This window comes from Schistocerca cancellata, chromosome 5, assembly GCF_023864275.1.
Source record: "Schistocerca cancellata isolate TAMUIC-IGC-003103 chromosome 5, iqSchCanc2.1, whole genome shotgun sequence".
Lineage (NCBI taxonomy): Eukaryota > Metazoa > Arthropoda > Insecta > Orthoptera > Acrididae > Schistocerca > Schistocerca cancellata.
The window spans coordinates 51,481,807-51,500,463 of record NC_064630.1 but is presented as its reverse complement, the minus strand read 5'-3'; the positions used below and the strand labels follow the sequence as shown (position 1 = coordinate 51,500,463).

At 42.5% G+C, this 18,657-nt stretch overlaps 1 protein-coding gene across 1 annotated transcript in view; it reads left to right on the top strand.

The window, feature by feature from the left end:
• Positions 1–18,657, top strand: part of LOC126188237 (alpha-tocopherol transfer protein-like) — a 174,858-nt gene that overhangs the window by 28,506 nt on the left and 127,695 nt on the right. Inside the window, exon 2 of the mRNA XM_049929795.1 lies at positions 12,066–12,227. Coding sequence (XP_049785752.1) covers positions 12,080–12,227 — 148 coding nt within the window. The 5' untranslated portion in view covers positions 12,066–12,079. The remainder of the gene's footprint in view (positions 1–12,065; positions 12,228–18,657) is intronic.

The following is an 18,657-nucleotide window of genomic DNA, read 5'->3' as shown; positions in this document are numbered from 1 at the left end:
GTGGTGTCGCGACAGGCGTGAATGGAGGGACGAATGGAGACGTGTCGTCTTCAGCGATGAGAGTCGCTTCTGCCTTGGTGCCAATGATGGTCGTATGCGTGTTTGGCGCCGTGCAGGTGAGCGCCACAATCAGGACTGTATACGACCGAGGCACACAGGGCCAACACCCGGCATCATGGTGTGGGGAGCGATCTCCTACACTGGCCGTACACCACTGGTGATCGTCGAGGGGACACTGAATAGTGCACGGTACATCCAAACCGTCATCGAACCCATCGTTCTACCATTCCTAGACCGGCAAGGGAACTTGCTGTTCCAACACGACAATGCACGTCCGCATGTATCCCGTGCCACCCAACGTGCTCTAGAAGGTGTAAGTCAACTACCCTGGCCAGCAAGATCTCCGGATCTGTCCCCCATTGAGCATGTTTGGGACTGGATGAAGCGCCGTCTCACGCGGTCTGCACGTCCATCACGAACGCTGGTCCAACTGAGGCGCCGGGTGGAAATGGCATGGCAAGCCGTTCCACAGGACTACATCCAGCATCTCTACGATCGTCTCCATGGGAGAATAGCAGCCTGCATTGCTGCGAAAGGTGGATATACACTGTACTAGTGCCGACATTGTGCATGCTCTGTTGCCTGTGTCTATGTGCCTGTGGTTCTGTCAGTGTGATCATGTGATGTATCTGACCCCAGGAATGTGTCAATAAAGTTTCCCCTTCCTGGGACAATGAATTCACGGTGTTCTTATTTCAATTTCCAGGAGTGTATATTTTGTTGTACAACATACACATGGTGTTCGGAAACTCCTGTTGCAAACTTCTGTAACCCGAGGAGGGAAGTGAGTACATAATATTCTGAATACGTACCTTTTCCGTGCTACAGCCAGTTGAAAGCATGTTTGCTAGATAGATAAGCAACAGAGTGGGTATGGTGGGGGATGGTTACGTCGGATCGGCTGATGTCATTCGATGTCGATCCTACCTCTCTGATCTCGTTCGAGCGTCATTCACGTGTCTGTGAGTGTTGCAGCAAGATGATTGGGATCAGCTTTGCACATTACACCAATGTGATTCTTATGAATGGCGAAGCTCACAGTAATGGAACAGCTGCTAGTCACCTTTATCAATATCTTTTTATCACAGCACCCGACTCCATCGCGTACCCTTTTCCCCATAATTACGCAACGGCTTCGAGAAAGGGTATCTTTATCGTCCATCAGTCGTGACTGTGGTGTTCCAAGGAGACGTCACAGAGCCGAACTGGAAGAGGACGTACTGCATCACGTTGAAGAGAACTCGTGAACGAGTACACGGACAATTTCTTTGACTATTAATGAGTAGTAAAACAAGTAATGTACTGGGTCACGTCTAATTAATTACTTGTAAAAGTGGTCACGTTACCATCACGTTTTCAATTGGTTGTAGCACAGAAACGCTACGTTTCCGGAGATGGGTTCCTAGTCAAAGTATTAGCTGCTCACTCCCCTCTACAAGTCGTAGAAGTCTGTAAAGAGAATTTCCGAATACCCTGCATTTATTCTACGACTTCCGAATACTAATTTACTTCGTACACTAGTTCTCAGGACTAAAAAATTTTACAATGTTGTCTCCGCTCTAAGGGCACTCATGACTCAATCTACAGACTTCAAAACTTTTGCTGGTACATTAGATACATGATTTTGCTTATAGTACAGAGTTAGTATACTGTTCAGTCCGAGAGTATGCACCAGTGAAAAGTGATTTTGTAGCTTTGTTCAGTTAAATATTAAATGCTTTTATTACAGACAGCGCTCCTCAATAAAACTGGTTTGCAGCAGTTTGCTTTATCACTAAAGTAACACGTATTTATCGAATAATTTCAGGAATTCGGTGCTGTTGTTTCATTTACGGAAAATGAAAAGTAATACAGTTAGTGTGGCTTCATTTTAGTTTAGACAGCGACATAACGGCAGTACTTCATGGGATACTTTAATAGACTAGAAAGAGATATCGTCACAAAGATCTGGCGTTCCCCAAGGTAGTTTTATAGGCCCTTTGGTATTCCTTATCTATATGAACCATTTGGGAGACAATCTGAGCAGGCGTCTTCGGTTGTTTGCAATTGACGATGTCCTTTATCAACTAGTAAAGCCATCAGATGTTCAAAGCAAATTGCAACTCCATTTAGAAAAGATGTCTGTATGGTGCGGAAATTGGCGGTTGGCCCTAAATTACGAAAAGCGTGAGGTCATCCGCATGAGTGCTAAAAGGAATCCGTTAAACCTCGGTTACACGATAAATCAGTCAAATCTAATGGCCGTAAATTCAACCAAATACCTTGGAATTACAATTACGAATAACTTAAATTGGAAAGGACACACAGAAGATGTTGTGGGGATGCCTAACGAAAGACTGAATTATATTGGCAGTAGAGACTCCTTACACTACGCTTGTCCATCCTCTTTTAGAGTACTGCTGCGCGATGTGGGATCCTTAACAGATATGACTGGCGGAGTACATCGAAAAAGTTCAGAGCAGGGCAGCACGTTTTTTATTATAGCGGTAGAGGTCACTAAAATGATACAGGATTTGGGGTGGACATCATTAAAACAAAGGCGTTTTTCGTTGCGGAGGTATCTTCTCACGAAATTTCAATCCCCAGCTTTCTCCTCTGAACCCGAAAATATTTTGTTGACGCCGACCTACAAAGGGAGAAACGATCACCATAATAAAATAAGGGAAATCAGAGCTCGCACGGAAAGTTATAGGTATTTGCTTTTTCTGAGCGCTAAACGAGATTGGAATAATAGAGAATTGTGAAGCTGGTTCAATGATCCCTCTGCCAGGCATTTAAATGTGATTTGCACAGTATACATGTATATGTAGATGTAGATGTATAATATGTTTTTCAGCGTGAAAGCTCCTTCGTGGGCAGGTATGCTGTCTTGAACCACAATACATTTTTAATCCATATCATTACTCGCCTAATTTTTTATCTGTTTAGCTCGCAAGATTTTACTGTATCTTTTACTGCCTAACCCAATGCGAAGTACTCAATAGGGAGCGTTCCTTCAGAATTGGAGAAAACACTGGCCATAGTCTTTCTGGCAGGCGGAAAGGACTGCGTCGATAATTTTCACTGTTGTCAACACTTGCTTTCTTTGATACTGAAAATTTGGTAAGAAGTAAGGTTTCGCAGCACAAGTGAAGGAAAAAAACTCAGAAAATTGTTAATCTGTTATTATATCGCACGAAAAGAAAAATATGTCTTGTGTCGCTTGATATCCGACTTCAAACTTGAAATTAAAACATTCTCGAAAATCTTGAAATCCCTGGGACCGATATGTTGCCTGTATCAACGACAATAACATGCAAAAACCACAGAGATTTTCGATTCCCGTAATGGATGAACGGTCTATACACGTAATTAATTTTGTATGGAATCCTCAGAGTGCTCGTCTTACTCGCACCTGCCAACACTTTTCCTTTCCTTTTTTTTACAAAATACGTTTACAGTACTGTTGTGTTCTCGGTACTCTGTTTAATATTTCTAGACTTTCTCCAGGTGCCAAACCATGCAGAAAGTCCTTCTAACGTGCGTTAGTAGAAGGAGTTCCAAAGTTTAAAATATCGATTAGTGGTTTTTGTTGGCTACAGTTCTACTAGCTAAAAACTTAATAGTGTGTTTCAGTACTAACATAATCACAAATAAAAAATAGAGCCGCAGTATAAATGGCACTTGGTACAAAAACTTTATTGATGCTATTTTGTCGAAGACTGACATTTTTGAGACCGTGGCTGTATAGAGAATACAAGTTGACTCTTCCAAAGCGGAGAACGGCAACCAGACACTGTTAAAAACGCTATTTGTTTACAAAAGCAGTTCCGATACCAGTTTCGAACCGACAGGTTCATCTTCAGACGGCTGTTCCACTCCTGTAGTAAATTTGTTGTCGTTTACATTATTACAAAAACAGCCAACAAGTAATGGAAACAACAACAAATATTATACGAACGTCAACAACCCTCTGAAGATAATCCTATCGGTTCGAAACCGGTAAAGGTGCTAATTTTATAAATAAACAGCATTATGAAAAGTGGCTGGTTATTGTGTTTACCTCTGAACCAGACTGTGAAAGCTTTCTTAATGGCAACTATAACCAGTCTGTTCACTTAGAATGTTTATTTTCTGATTTGTCCCACTATTTTTTGTGATGATTTTTTTTTTTTTTTAGCACTATGGGACTCAACATCTTAGGTCATAAGTCCCCTAGAACTTAGAACTACTTAAACCTAACTAACCTAAGGACATCACACACACCCTTGCCCGAGGCAGGATTCGAACCTGCGACCGTAGCAGTCCCGCGGTTCCGGACTGCAGCGCCAGAACCGCTAGACCACCGCGGCCGGCATTTTTTGTGATGATGCGATGAGCAGCATAATTCTATGGTATCCGAATGCCTTCTCAATTTTTTGGATAAGAATCAGTTACGTATATATAGAGGTACATTCTTTTTCCTTTCTTCTGCCAAATGTCATATTTGGAACTCAGAACCTTTTTCCATTTAGAGTCTTCAATTATTGTTCGTGCCAGGTGTCTCGATAGATCTACTGCTACCTCTCCCTCCTTTTGGGTCGTTAGATTTCGCCCTTAGTGCACTGAAGTACGGTGGCTAAACTAGGTGTTCACTGAACTAGAAAATCGCAATGATATGGACACACAGGTCGAGGGATGCATAAATTTTAAAAATCTTCTTCTGGAAATGAAGTACACGAGGCTCTTAGCAAAAAGGTGACTGAAACATGTTTGCCTTGAAACAGAAGTGCAAAACAAATTACCATCACGCATACGGCGACCGCAGATATGAAAAGCCGCTGAATTGTGTTAAGTAATGTTACGCAGCCGTTCTTTGCATAAAGTCACACTCAAGTTCAGTAATAGTTCTCTCACCATACTTTCCTGTACTTCTGAGTCGTTCTGTGAATACGACGAATAGTGGCAAACTTTTAATCACCACCTCGAAGAAATAAAGTTGTGTAATTCACTACTCATGTGTTTACGGGTACCTTTTTGTATTCCTGCTACGCATCGAAATCCCCGTATCATAGTACTGCAGCTCATTGAAAAGCGAAGATATTTATCAATCAGCCATTGCACAGTTAACACTTCACAATTGTGTACACATTTAAGGAATAAAATTTACTAGCTGAGAAACCCGAAAATGCACGGGTTTCGCCAGTTTTGTATTAAACACGAAAAGAAAAAATTAACTGTGGTCGTAGTGCAATATCGAAAAAACTCTCATTTCCATGAGTTCATGAAAATATCTCTGAAATGACACCATGTGATCAAAAGTATCCGGACACCTGGCTGAAAATGACTAACTTCGTGGCGCCATCCATCGGTAATGCTGGAATTCAATATAGGATTCAGGTCAGGACTCTGTGCAAGACAGTCCATTACAGGGACGTTATTGTCGTGTGGCCACTCCGCCACAGGCTGTGCGTTATCAGCAGGTGCTCGATCGTGTTGAAAGGTGCAGTCACCATCTCCGAATTCCTCTTCAACAGTGGGAAGCAAGAAGGTGCTTAAAACATCAATGTAGGCCTGTGCAGTGGCAGTGCCAGGCAAAACAATGGGTGCAATCCCACTCCACGAAAAACTCGACTACACCATAACACCACCGCTTCCGAATTTTACTGTTGGTACTAAAAACGCTGGCTTATGACGTTCACCGTTCATTCGCCATACTCACACCCTGCCATCGGATCGCCACATTGTGTACCGTGATTCGTCACTCCACACGACGTTTTTCCACTGTTCAATCGTCCAATGTTTACGCTCCTTACACCCAGCTAGGCGTCGTTTGGTATTTACCGGCGTGATGTGTGGCTTATGAGCAGCAGCTCGACCATGAAATCAAAGTTTTCTCACCTTCCACTTGCAGAGGATCCTGATGCAGTTTTGAATTCCTGTGTGATGGTCTTTTGTACAACAGATCATTAATATTAACAAGCATCATGCCATAAACCAACATGTTAAATCCACATACAGTATTGGAGTGCATACAGCAGACAGTAGCTATCGTGCTGAAGCACATAGCAAAACAGAAGTGGCATGTGATGTTCAGTCATAGAAAGATCGGCAGAAATCGTAGAACTGCAACCAAAGATACTACGAATGACAAACGCATATTCTAGAAATTATATCTCAGGATGAATTCTTCTCGAGTTATCACTCGTCATGTCGTAACGTTCCTTTCATCGACTCAATCACAAAATTAACAGGAGTAAACGAAAAAATAAAGACATTAATATCAAAAGGAAGACTGGACATATAATTTTGTCAAACGAAACAAAATTTGCATTCAGCTTGTATCCATATTACAAGATTATCTAAAAGAAAGTGTCCAGGAGAATGAACGTACCATCTTATCAAACCATCAAATGACACAAACGCTTGTTAAGAGCTTATATACATATTACATTATTTTGATTTTATAAAATAAGAGCTGCATTACTGTGTGAGAACTGAAGGCAGTTTATATTCATAGGCACAGATCATTATAAAAATTACAAAGTTTTGTATGATCACTAGGAATATATTCCATACATTTTTATTTACATGTAAAATAATTATTATCAGAGAAAGGGAAGCACTAAAGCAGCTTTCTAGAGTATCATCATGGCCGGGTTATAAATTAAAAATGAAAACATTAGAAAGAAAAAAAGTAAGTCGTGACTGATCCACCAGATGTAAATAAATACAAGACCAGACTGTTCATCAAGGTACAAAGAAATACAACTTACAACTGTGTCTGAATCGCTAATAATTCAAACAATTGACCAGTATTCGTGACTGCAAATGTAACAAATTCTTGGAACCGAGCTTGAAAAATCGGCAAAGTTCGACAAATCGCGAAAATAAGTCATAGTTCTAACCAAGAGAGAACCTCAGAGAGAACCTGCAGAACGTCGTGAAGAAGTTTCGTGATCATACTATTGTAATAGGGGGAGACTTCAATCTACCAGGTATAGTTTGGGATAGTCACACAATCAGAACTGGAGCCAGGGACAGAGACTCTTGTGACATTATCCTGACTGCCTTGTCCGAGAATTACTTCGAGCAGATAGTTAGAGAACCAACTCGTGAAGCTAACGTTTTAGACCTCATAGCAACAAATAGACCGGAACTTTTCGACTCCGTGAATGTAGAAGAGGGTATCAGTGATCATAAGTCAGTGGTTGCATCAATGACTACAAGTGTAATAAGAAATGCCAAGAAAGGAAGGAAACTATATTTGCTTAACAAGAGTGATAGGGCACAAATCGCAGAATATCTGAGTGACCACCATCAAACGTTCATTTCTGAGGAAGAGGATGTGGAACAAAAATGGAAAAAATTCAGAAACATCGTCCAGTACGCCTTAGATAAGTTCGTACCGACTAAGGTCCAAAGCGAGGGGAAAGATCCACCGTGGTATAACAATCATGTACGAAAGGTACTACGGAAACAAAGAAAGCTTCATCATAGGTTTAAGAGTAGTCGAATCATAGCTGATAAGGAAAAGCTGAACGAAGCGAAAAAGAGCGTAAAGAGAGCAATGAGAGAAGCATTCAACGAATTCGAACATAAAACATTGGCAAACAATCTAAACAAGAACCCTAAAAAGTTTTGGTCATATGTAAAATCGGTAAGCGGATCTAAATCCCCTATTCAGTCACTCGTTGACCACGATGGCACCGAAACAGAGGACGACCGAAGAAAGGCAGAAATACTGAATTCAGTGTTCCGAAACTGTTTCACTGCGGAAAATCGTAACACGGTCCCTGACTTCAGCCGTCGCACGGACACCAAAATGGAAAATATTGAAATAAACTATATCGGAATTGAAAAACAACTGCTATCACTTAGTAGCGGAAAAGCATCCGGACCAGACGAGATACCCTTAAGATTCTACAGTGATTATGCTAAAGAACTTGCCCCCTTTCTATCAGCAATTTATCGTAGATCGCTGGAAGAACGTAAAGTACCTAGCGACTGGAAGAAAGCGCAGGTCGTTCCCATTTTCAAGAAGGGTCATAAATCAGATGCAAATAATTATAGGCCTATTTCGCTTACGTCAATCTGTTGTAGAATAATGGAACATGTTTTGTGTTCTCGTATTATGACGTTCTTAGATAATACAAATCTCCTTCATCATAACCAACATGGATTCCGCAAACAGAGATCATGTGAAACTCAGCTCGCCCTATTTGCCCAAGAAATTCACAGTGCCGTAGACACTGGCGAGCAGATTGATGCCGTATTCCTGGACTTCAGGAAGGCATTTGATACGGTTCCGCACTTACGTTTAATGAAAAAAATACGAGCTTACGGAATATCGGACCAGGTTTGTGATTGGATTCAGGATTTCCTAGAAGAAAGAACTCAACATGTCATTCTTAACGGTTCAAAATCTGCAGATGTAGAGGTAATTTCGGGAGTACCGCAAGGAAGCGTGATAGGACCTTTATTGTTTACAATATACATAAATGACTTAGTTGACAACATCGGTAGCTCCGTGAGGCTATTTGCAGATGACACGGTTGTCTACAAGAAAGTAGCAACATCAGAAGACTCGTACGTACTCCAGGAAGACCTGCAGAGGATTAATGCATGGTGCGACAGCTGGCAGCTTTCCCTAAACGTAGATAAATGTAATATAATGCGCATACATAGGGGCAGAAATCCATTCCAGTACGATTATGCCATAGGTGGTAAATCATTGGAAGCGGTAACGACCGTAAAATACTTAGGAGTTACTATCCGGAGCGATCTGAAGTGGAATGATCACATAAAACAAATAGTGGGAAAAGCAGGCGCCAGGTTGAGATTCATAGGAAGAATTCTAAGAAAATGTGACTCATCGACGAAAGAAGTAGCTTACAAAACGCTTGTTCGTCCGATTCTTGAGTATTGCTCATCAGTATGGGACCCTTACCAGGTTGGATTAATAGAAGAGATAGACATGATCCAGCGAAAAGCAGCGCGATTCGTCATGGGGACATTTAGTCAGCGCGAGAGCGTTACGGAGATGCTGAACAAGCTCCAGTGGCGGACACTTCAAGAAAGGCGTTACGCAATACGGAGAGGTTTATTATCGAAATTACGAGAGAGCACATTCCGGGAAGAGATGGGCAACATATTACTACCGCCCACATATATCTCGCGTAATGATCACAACGAAAAGATCCGAGAAATTAGAGCAAATACGGAGACTTACAAGCAGTCGTTCTTCCCACGCACAATTCGTGAATGGAACAGGGAAGGGGGGATCAGATAGTGGTACAATAAGTACCCTCCGCCACACACCGTAAGGTGGCTCGCGGAGTATAGATGTAGATGTAGATGTAGAAGACGCCGAAATTTTTTTAAGCAATGAGGGCACACACGTGAATAGTTCTATCTGAAATAGGTGACTGATACTGCCTAACACTAGTCCCTCGTCTGTCCAGGTCTGCAACTGAGTACCACGCTCCCATCTCTGGTCTGTCCTTACATACCCTCGGACTGGACTTCCTGCAACGACCTGCCGTTAGGCTCGCAATTTACCAATGTACAAAATTTTAGTTTCTTTATCATTAATATGCAGGATACTGGCGTTTTGTCCTGTTAAAGATGTTGAAGTAACTTGTAAAATGGATAATTCGTCCACAATTAATGAGATTATAAAAAGCAAGATTGCACAATTTTGCAAAATGATAAAGAGTGCCCAGAATTTGTTGGTAACAAACAAAGCGTACATCATTCTGGTGAAAAAATTAATCCCCTTGCCTTTCTGTTGTTTCAATAAGTTTCCTCGTAACTTAAAAAGAATTTAAATTATGAGTGATTTTAATTACAAAAATTAAGTACAAAATAATCTAATAAGTCATATGAACCACATGTCATAAAAACAGTATGTGGTTTGTATTACACTACCCTTGCACTATCACATTGCTGTTATGTGTAACTGTGTCGTTTCATTGATTTAAAAGGCTTTTCATCAACTTTTTACATAAAGTATTTAATCCATGAAATGTGAAATTTCTCCCAAAAGTGGATACTGTACATGAGCTCATGCTGCTCGCCAAACTTTTTATTCTGAGACCTCAATCGTTTCTGTATCACTTTTGGTTATGATTTCCAGTTTTCCGAGATTTATCAGTTACCCTTTCCTTCACTCTAATTCACTTTTATTAATTTACTAGGCACAGATACAGATTGTTAATATTATACGGTTTCACAATGTAACACTTTACATTTTCTGGTACTCCAAGATTACGCATCAAATTTGATTTTCGTCTTCCACTTTTGTCTACCTGTCCATGAATTTTCTTTAGTATTTTTGCTTCTGATAGATGTCTGAATTACTTGAATCCATGTGATCGGCGGTCTCCCTCTTTTCTTTCTTCCTGTTGGCTATCATTCCACAATTCTCTGTGGTAACCTCTCCTTTGACACCCTTTTTCTATGTCCATGCCATAACAATTGTTTTTCTTATCTAAAATCTGCAATTGAATTTGTAACGTCCATTTTCTTCTTGATGACTTCGTTTGTGATTCTTTCTCGGCTAGATATCCCTGTGGACCGCATCAAATGTCCGTCTCCGTTACCGTCAACCTTTTTACTGTTCGCGATTCTAGTGTGTCCATACTTCTGATCCATATGTCATAATGCTTCTGATAATTGGCTTCAATGGACATGAATGGCTGCCTGCAGGTGATCAGACAGTTTGCTTACGTACGTGTCACCTGTCAGAGTCTTAACTAGACGTATTTGGGGTCCCATATCATTCCAACTGCACACGTCCCACACCATTTCAGAGCCTCAACCAGCCTAAACAATCCCCTGATAAGATGGAGGCTCCATGATTCATGAGTTTGACTCCATACTTTTACATTCGCACGATGCCATTTTAAACGAGACTCGTCCGACCAGGAAACATGTTTCCAGACAACAGTCCAATGATGGTGTTGACGGGGCCAGGTGAGACGTAGAGCTTTGTGTCATAGTCATCAAGGCCACACGAATGGGCCTTCTGTTCCGAAAGCCCATATCGATGATGTTTCATTGAATGGTTCGCACGCTGACACTTGTTGATGTCCCAGCATTGAAATCTGCAGCAATCTGCCGAAGGGTTGTACTTCTGTCAGGTTTAACGATACACTTCAATCGTCGTTTGTCCCGTTCTTGCAAGATCTTTTACTTGATATTCATGGTACACTCTTGAAATGGTCGTACGGGAAAATCTCCACTTCATCGCTACCTCGGAGATGCTGTGTCCCATCGCTCGCGCGCCGATTTTGACACCCCGTTCAAAATCACTTAAATCTTGATAACCTGCCATTGTAGCAGCAGTAACCGATGTGACAACTGCACCAGACACTTACTGTCTTACATAGGCGTTGCCGCCGGTCGATGTGCCCGAGCGGTTCTAGGCGCTTCAGTCTGGATCTTCGCCACCGCTACGGTCGCAGGTTCGAATCCTGCCTCGGGCATGGATGTGTGTGATGTCCTTAGGTTAGTTAGGTTTAAGTAGTTCTAAGTTCTAGGGGACTGATGACCACAACAGTCAAGTCCCATAGTGCTCAGAGCCATTTTTTAGGCGTTGCCGGCCGCAGATCCATATTCTGCCTGTTTACAAATCTCTGTATTTGAATACGCATGCCTATACAAGTTTCTTTGGCGCTTCAGTATATGTGTGTGTGAGCTTTTAGGAAGTTAAAAACTAATGTCTAGTGTTTTCAGCCAGTTCTTGACATCATTGGTGCCACTATGTATGTCTCGCATTGTGTTCACACATCTCCTTCTTGGACACTCCATCGTCAAGTGCTGTTGTGCTGTTTCGTCTGTAACACACTGTCACAATCGTAGAAGGGTTTTTCAGTTTTTCTCCACTTTTGAAGCCATAATTTGCATCTTATACGATTTGTTCTAATTTAAAGATGCCCATTCCTTTCGTGGTAAAGTGAAACCACAGAAAGCTCTGCATGGACTGTTGATCAAACCTGAGTTAATGGTCTCTGCCGACACCGCACTTTTCTGCTCTTTTACAGGAAACTGTTTGAAAATGACAGCCATGAAGTTCGAGTTTGCCACGGCAGAGCAACGGGCGGCCATCAGGAAACAGCTGGGCACCAGTGAGGACGAGATCCAGCAGTCGCTGGCCACGCTGAGGGACTGGTTGCTGGCCCAGCCGCACCTACCCGACACCATAGGTAACTCGGACCAGAAGCAGATCAGTGTTACAAAACTGTTTTCATCAATTACTTAATTCACTTCCAAAACAACTGCACATCTTCGTATGTGGTTTCAGGTTATTAATTAACTGTACGTTGTGAGAGCTCTAATGTTTATGAGTTGTTGCTCTGTGTACACACCAGCTCAGTTCTCTTCCCATTTCTGTCTTTTCGCTTCCACGTTAGTATCGGACTGTATACAACAAACCTACCATCCTACTCTAAGAGTCTAGATCCATAGGTGTTGGTACAGTTCCTCCGTCCCATTTCCTTTCTATCCCCCACAGTTGACAACTCCCCTGTTCGTGCATTGTGTTCGTGCAGTGTGTGTGTGTGTGTGTGTGTTCTACGCTCTTCTTTTGGAGTAACGTTTTGCGACTGCATTATGGCTTTCTCATTCCTCCTCCATCTTCACAGCACTCGTGATGTCTAAATTTTTTAAATTCTGTGCTTGCAGTGTAATTTCTCCCACGTTCAGCTTACAACGTAGAAATGCAAGATTTTTCTACCCTTAATGGTGAAGAGATTTTGTTTGTAGAGCAAACTCATGAACTTCATACGAAGGTAGTAATTTTTATAGTGGCAACTATTTATTTACAGCTCGTACAAAATAGATACGTGTTTCAAAGTTTTACTGACCTCCAAAGTAGTCACCAGCATTGTGTATAACCCGCTTCAAGCGATGTGGAAGTCGTAGGATACTCTTAGCAGTGCCAGTTGTGTTGACAGTTCGAGCGGCGCGGTCTATTGCCTGACGAATTTGTAGCAGTTCTGAAGCGAATGCCGTGAAGTGTATCCTTCAGTTTAGAAATCCAGTTGAACTTACGAGGGCTTAAGTCAGGGGAGTGAAGTAGGTGGTATAGCACTTAGCGGTCCAATCAGTCGAACAAATAAGTAACAGCGTGCACTGTACGTGCTTGAGCATTGTCCTGCAACTTGATGGTCAGGTCCTGTCATCATGACGAAAAGTGTGAGGTCATCCACATGAGTGCTAAAAGGAAATCTAAACTTCGGTTACACGATAAATCAGTCTAATCTAAAAACTGTAAATTCAACTAAGTATCTAGGTATTACAATTACGAACAACTTAAATTGGAAGGAAGGCACAGAAAATGTTGTGGGGAAGGCTAACCAAAGACTGCGTTTTATTGGCAGGACACTTAGAAAATGTAACAGGCCTACTAAGGAGACTGCCTACACTACGCTTGTCCGTCCTCTTTTAGATTACTGCTGCGCGGTGTGGGATCCTTACCAGATAGGACTGACGGAGTACTTCGAAAAGTTCAAAGAAAGGCAGCACGTTTTGTATTATTGCTAAATATGGGAGAAAGTGTCACAGAAATGATACAGGATTTGGGCTGGAAATCATTAAAAGAAAGGCGTTTTTCGTTGCGACGGAATCTTCTCACGAAATTCCGATCACCAACTTTCTCCTCCGAATGCGAAAATATTTTGTTGACACCGACCTACATACGGAGGAACTATCACGACGATAAAGTAAGGGAAATCAGAGCTCGTACGGAAACATATAGGTGTTTATTCTTTCCGCGCGCTATACGAGATTGGAATAACAGAGAATCGTGAAGGTGGTTCGATGAACCCTCTGCCAGGCACCTGAATGTGATTTGCAGAGTATTCAGGTGCAGACTCGGTAAATTCGTATATATACATTTTTTAACACTGAGCAGAAGCGCGGGACCCTGTCAAATGCCTTCCTGAAGTCAAGGAACAGGGCATCAAGCTGAGCTCCGTTTTCTACAGCGCTGCGAATTGCGGGGAGGAACAGAGTGAGCCGAGTTTCGCAAGAACTCTGCTTGGCTGAATGCGTGTTGACTTTTACAGGGGAGATTTTCTTTCTCCAAATACGTCATAATTCTTGAGTATAAACATTTTCCATAATTCTACGATAGTTTGACACCAATGACATAGGTCTATAATTGTGAGCATCTGTCCTACGTTCCGTCTTGAAGACGGAAACGGTCTGTGCATTTTTCAGTCGCTAGGTGCCCTTCAGTGCTCCAGTGATCTACAAAAAACTGCTGCTAGACAGGGAGCAACTACTTTTGAAACGTCCCCTTAGAACATTTATACACGACTGTGATTAAACTGACACACAATATTTTTAGCGCAACGCAATCTGACTTTCAAAAATCCCTGCAAAAGAATGGCCCTGACTAACATTAATCTATACCTTTCACAAATCACTTACCTCACCAAAAATCTCCGTTACTCGAACTACTGCAATACAGCGAGCGCCACTACTGCCAGCTAAATAACAGATTCAAACTACGGTAGGCACTAACTACTGATAGGGATAGTTAACAATTGAAAGATGTTAATAGAGAACAAACAATGTATTTACCTTAACAGTCATAATATATATAGCAGTTCATGACAAATTACAAAACTCCGCCATCTCTCTCCTCACATCCACCACTGCTGGCGGCTCACCTCCAACTGTGCAACGCTACGCGCTGTTAACATCCAGCTGCCGCTGCCCAACACTACAATGGCAGACAACAATGCAAACTAGCCACAGACTGCACACAGCACAGCCAGTGATTTTCATACAGAGCGCTACGTAACGTTGCCAATAAGAAAATATAAACAGCCTACTTACGTAGTTGCCAATAAGAAAATATAAACAGCCTACTTACACTTTCGCATAATATTTTTAGAATTTTACAGGTATCTCATCTGGTCCTCATGTCTTTCCACCACCAAGCGATCGTTGTTTCTTTTATGTTCAGCGATCGGCTATCTCAGTATCTGCCATTGCGACGTTCGTACGATAATTGAAAGGAGGGATTGTATTACGATTTTCAGCGGTGATGCTATTTGCGAAGATCGAATTCACTGTTTTGTCCTGCTCTCTGTTGTCTTACGTTTCTGTGCGCGCAAGGTCACTGCGTGAATGAATAGATGATTTCTACCCACTCATTGTTTTTACATTACACCAAAACTTCTCAGTGTGTTCGGGTAGTATCGCCAACAAACGGGATGCACGTTAGTGATTTGTGATCCTGTTTTTCTTCCATCTGTCAGTCAATTAGGTCAGACCACCATACCACCCGTGACCGACCATAGTATAAAAATTGGCCATACTATACAGGGTGAGGCTAAATTCGCGCACTCGGAATTGGCAAGGCGACTCCTTAAATGCCAGCGATAAAAAAAAAAAAAATGTGTGTCACAAAATTTCGTCCGGCGAGTACATCCAGCAGAAAAAGGACGTTAGTGGCAATATGGCAACACTGTAACAACATGTATGGTAACTACCTCTGTCAGCACATGTCGCCCAATATTTCGGCCCTGTTCAGTTGGTGCAGTGGATAGAGTTTTGGGTTAGCGTGCAGGAGGTCAATGGTTCATTCCTGGTTTGGGGCATATGTTTTTAGTTTTGTAAATGTAGTCCAGGTGATACGGTACCTGGCATCTTAACCGTCAACAACGACTGCAGTGGGTCCTCTAAAAAACATTTGCACTTACATACTACCATCGTAGAAATGTAAGATTCGCACCACTTCATTTACTAGATGCGAAACCTGTTTTCTTTGATCCTTCTCCAGTGGTACCATAAATTAGTACCAACTATTATTCTTGCCTCGCTCAGGTCCATTACATGTGATTGGGGCCTTGCGTTACCAGTAGTACGAGGGGCATTCAAGTTCTAAGGCCTCTGATTCTTTTTCTAGTTAACTACTCACCTGAAATCGATGAAACTGGCGTTACTTCTCGACGTAATCGCCCTGCAGACGTACACATTTTTCACAACGCTGACACCATCATTCCATGGCAGTGGCGAAGGCTTCTTTAGGAGTCTGTTTTGACCACTGGAAAATCGCTGAGGCAATAGCAGGAGGGCTGGTGAATGTGCGGCCATGGAGAGTGTCTTTCATTGTTGGAAAAAGCCAAAAGGAGCATGAGGAACCACTTCAAAGTTGTTATCACGAAGAAACTGTTGCGTAACGTTAGCTCGATGTGCGGGTGCGTTGTCTTGGTGAAACAGCACACGCGCAGCCCTTCCCGGACGTTTTTGTTGCAGTGCAGGAAGGAATTTGTTCTTCAAAACATTTTCGTAGGATGCACCTGTTACCGTAGTGCCCTTTGGAACGCAATGGGTAAGGATTACGCCCTCGCTGTCCCACAACATGGACACCATCATTTTTTCAGCACTGGCGCTTACCCGAAATTTTTTTGGTGGTGGTGAATCTGTGTGCTGCCATTGAGCTGACTGGCGCTTTGTTACTGGATTGAAAAATGGCACCCACGTCTCATCCATTGTCACAACCGACGAAAAGAAAGTCCCATTCCTGCTGTCGTTGCGCGTCAACATTGCTTGGCAACATGCCACACGGGCAGCCGTGTGGTCGTCCGTCAGCATTCGTGGCACCCACCTGGATGACACTTTTCGCATTTTCAGGTCCTCATGCAGGATTGTGTGCACAGAACCCACAGAAATGCCAACTCTGGAGGCGATCTGTTCAACAGTCATTCGGCGATCCCCCAAAACAATTCTCTCCACTTTCTCGATCACGTCGTCAGACCGGCTTGTGCGAGCGCGAGGTTGTTTCGGTTTGTTGTCACACGATGTTCTGCCTTCATTAAACTGTCACACCCACGAACGCAATTTCGACACATCCATAACTCCATCAGTACAAGTTTCCTTCAACTGTCGATGAATTTCAATTGGTTTCACACCACGCAAATTCAGAAAACGAATGATTGCACGCTGTTCAAGTAAGGAAAACGTCGCCATTTTAAGTATTTGAAACAGTTCTCATTCTCGCCGCTGGCGGTAAAATTGCATCTGCCGTACGGTGCTGCCATCTCTGGGACGTATTGACAATGAACGCGGCCTCATTTTAAAACAATGCACATGTTTCTATCTCTTTCCAGTCCGGAGAAAAAAAAATCGGAGGCCTTAGAACTTGAATGCACCTCGTACTAGCAAAGTGCTTTGCGGATACTTTGAATGGTTCCAACAAGAACAGGAAGCCAACGACGACTTTGTGAACACCATAATATGGCCGGATGAAGCAGCATTCACTCTTGAGGGTGTCTTCAATACCCACAATGCCTACCAGTGGTGTGAGGTTAATCTATACGTCACCTGCGACGGTGGATGTCATGTTCGCTTTGGTATCAACGTCAGGGCCGAAATATTGGGCGACAGGTGTTTGGGCCCCTACATATTGCCTGACCGGTTGACTGCCCTAAGGTATCGTTCATTCCTCTCAAACTATCTGCCTGATGCGCTGGAAGATGTTCCACTACATGTTCAGCAGAGGATATGGTTCCAAAATGATGCTACACCTCCACACTCTGGAATTAATGTGCGACAGTACTTGGACATAACATTTCCAGGGAAATGGCTCGGACTTGGGGGTCCAGTTGTATGGTCACCACATTATACTGGCATAAATTCCCTGGACTTCTTCCTGTGTGGACACCGGAATGAGCACGTGTACTCTACTCCGCCGATGAATGTTCATGCTTCTCTTTTTGCTGTGGATGCAGATTTTCTGCGAAGCGTCCAGAGCTGTATTATCCGGCGGGTTGCACAGCTTTTAGACGAACAAGAAGGTCTCTTTGAGCATCTGTTGCGATGAGGACAAAGTATTCTGTTGTGAAGGTCATGCGGTCATTAATTTGGACATTATTACTGTCTCTCGTTGCTAATGTGCGACATCTGAGCGCTTATATTACATGTAGTATAAATGATAAGTATATGTTGTGTTATTGTACTGTGCTATCATCTCGAAACTGATAATGTTTTTGTACCTATTCTGTCCTTTGACAGCTCATTTGTTTCAACTGTCTGTTTATTATTTTTCTAACCACGTTTATGTTATGTTCAGCGTTACAAAATGATGCAAATTTAGGATACATATGAGCTAAGAAACGGTGTATATTATAGTATGAAATGTCAGAAGGAAACCAGTAAATACAAAAAATGCGCCCTAAACCCAGGGTCGAAGCCTCGCCCTCATGCACGCTAACCCAAAACTATATCCACTGCACCAACAGTACAGCACGGTTAATATACCATACATGTAATTACAGTTTGCCAGATTGCCTCTCTTGAACTTCTGTTTTCTGCCGGATGTACTCGCCGGACCAAATTCTGTGAGACATTTTTTTATCGGTGGCATAAACGGATTGAGTGCCAAATAGGAGGAACAAAGTTAGAACAGGTGGACGGTTTCAAGTACTTAGGATGCATATTCTCACAGGATGGCAACATAGTGAAAGAACTGGAAGCGAGGTGTAGCAAAGCTAATGCAGTGAACGCTCAGCTACGATCTACTCTCTTCTGCAAGAACGAAGTCAGTACCAAGACTAAGTTATCTGTGCACCGTTCAATCTTTCGACCAACTTTGTTGTATGGGAGCGAAAGCTGGGTGGA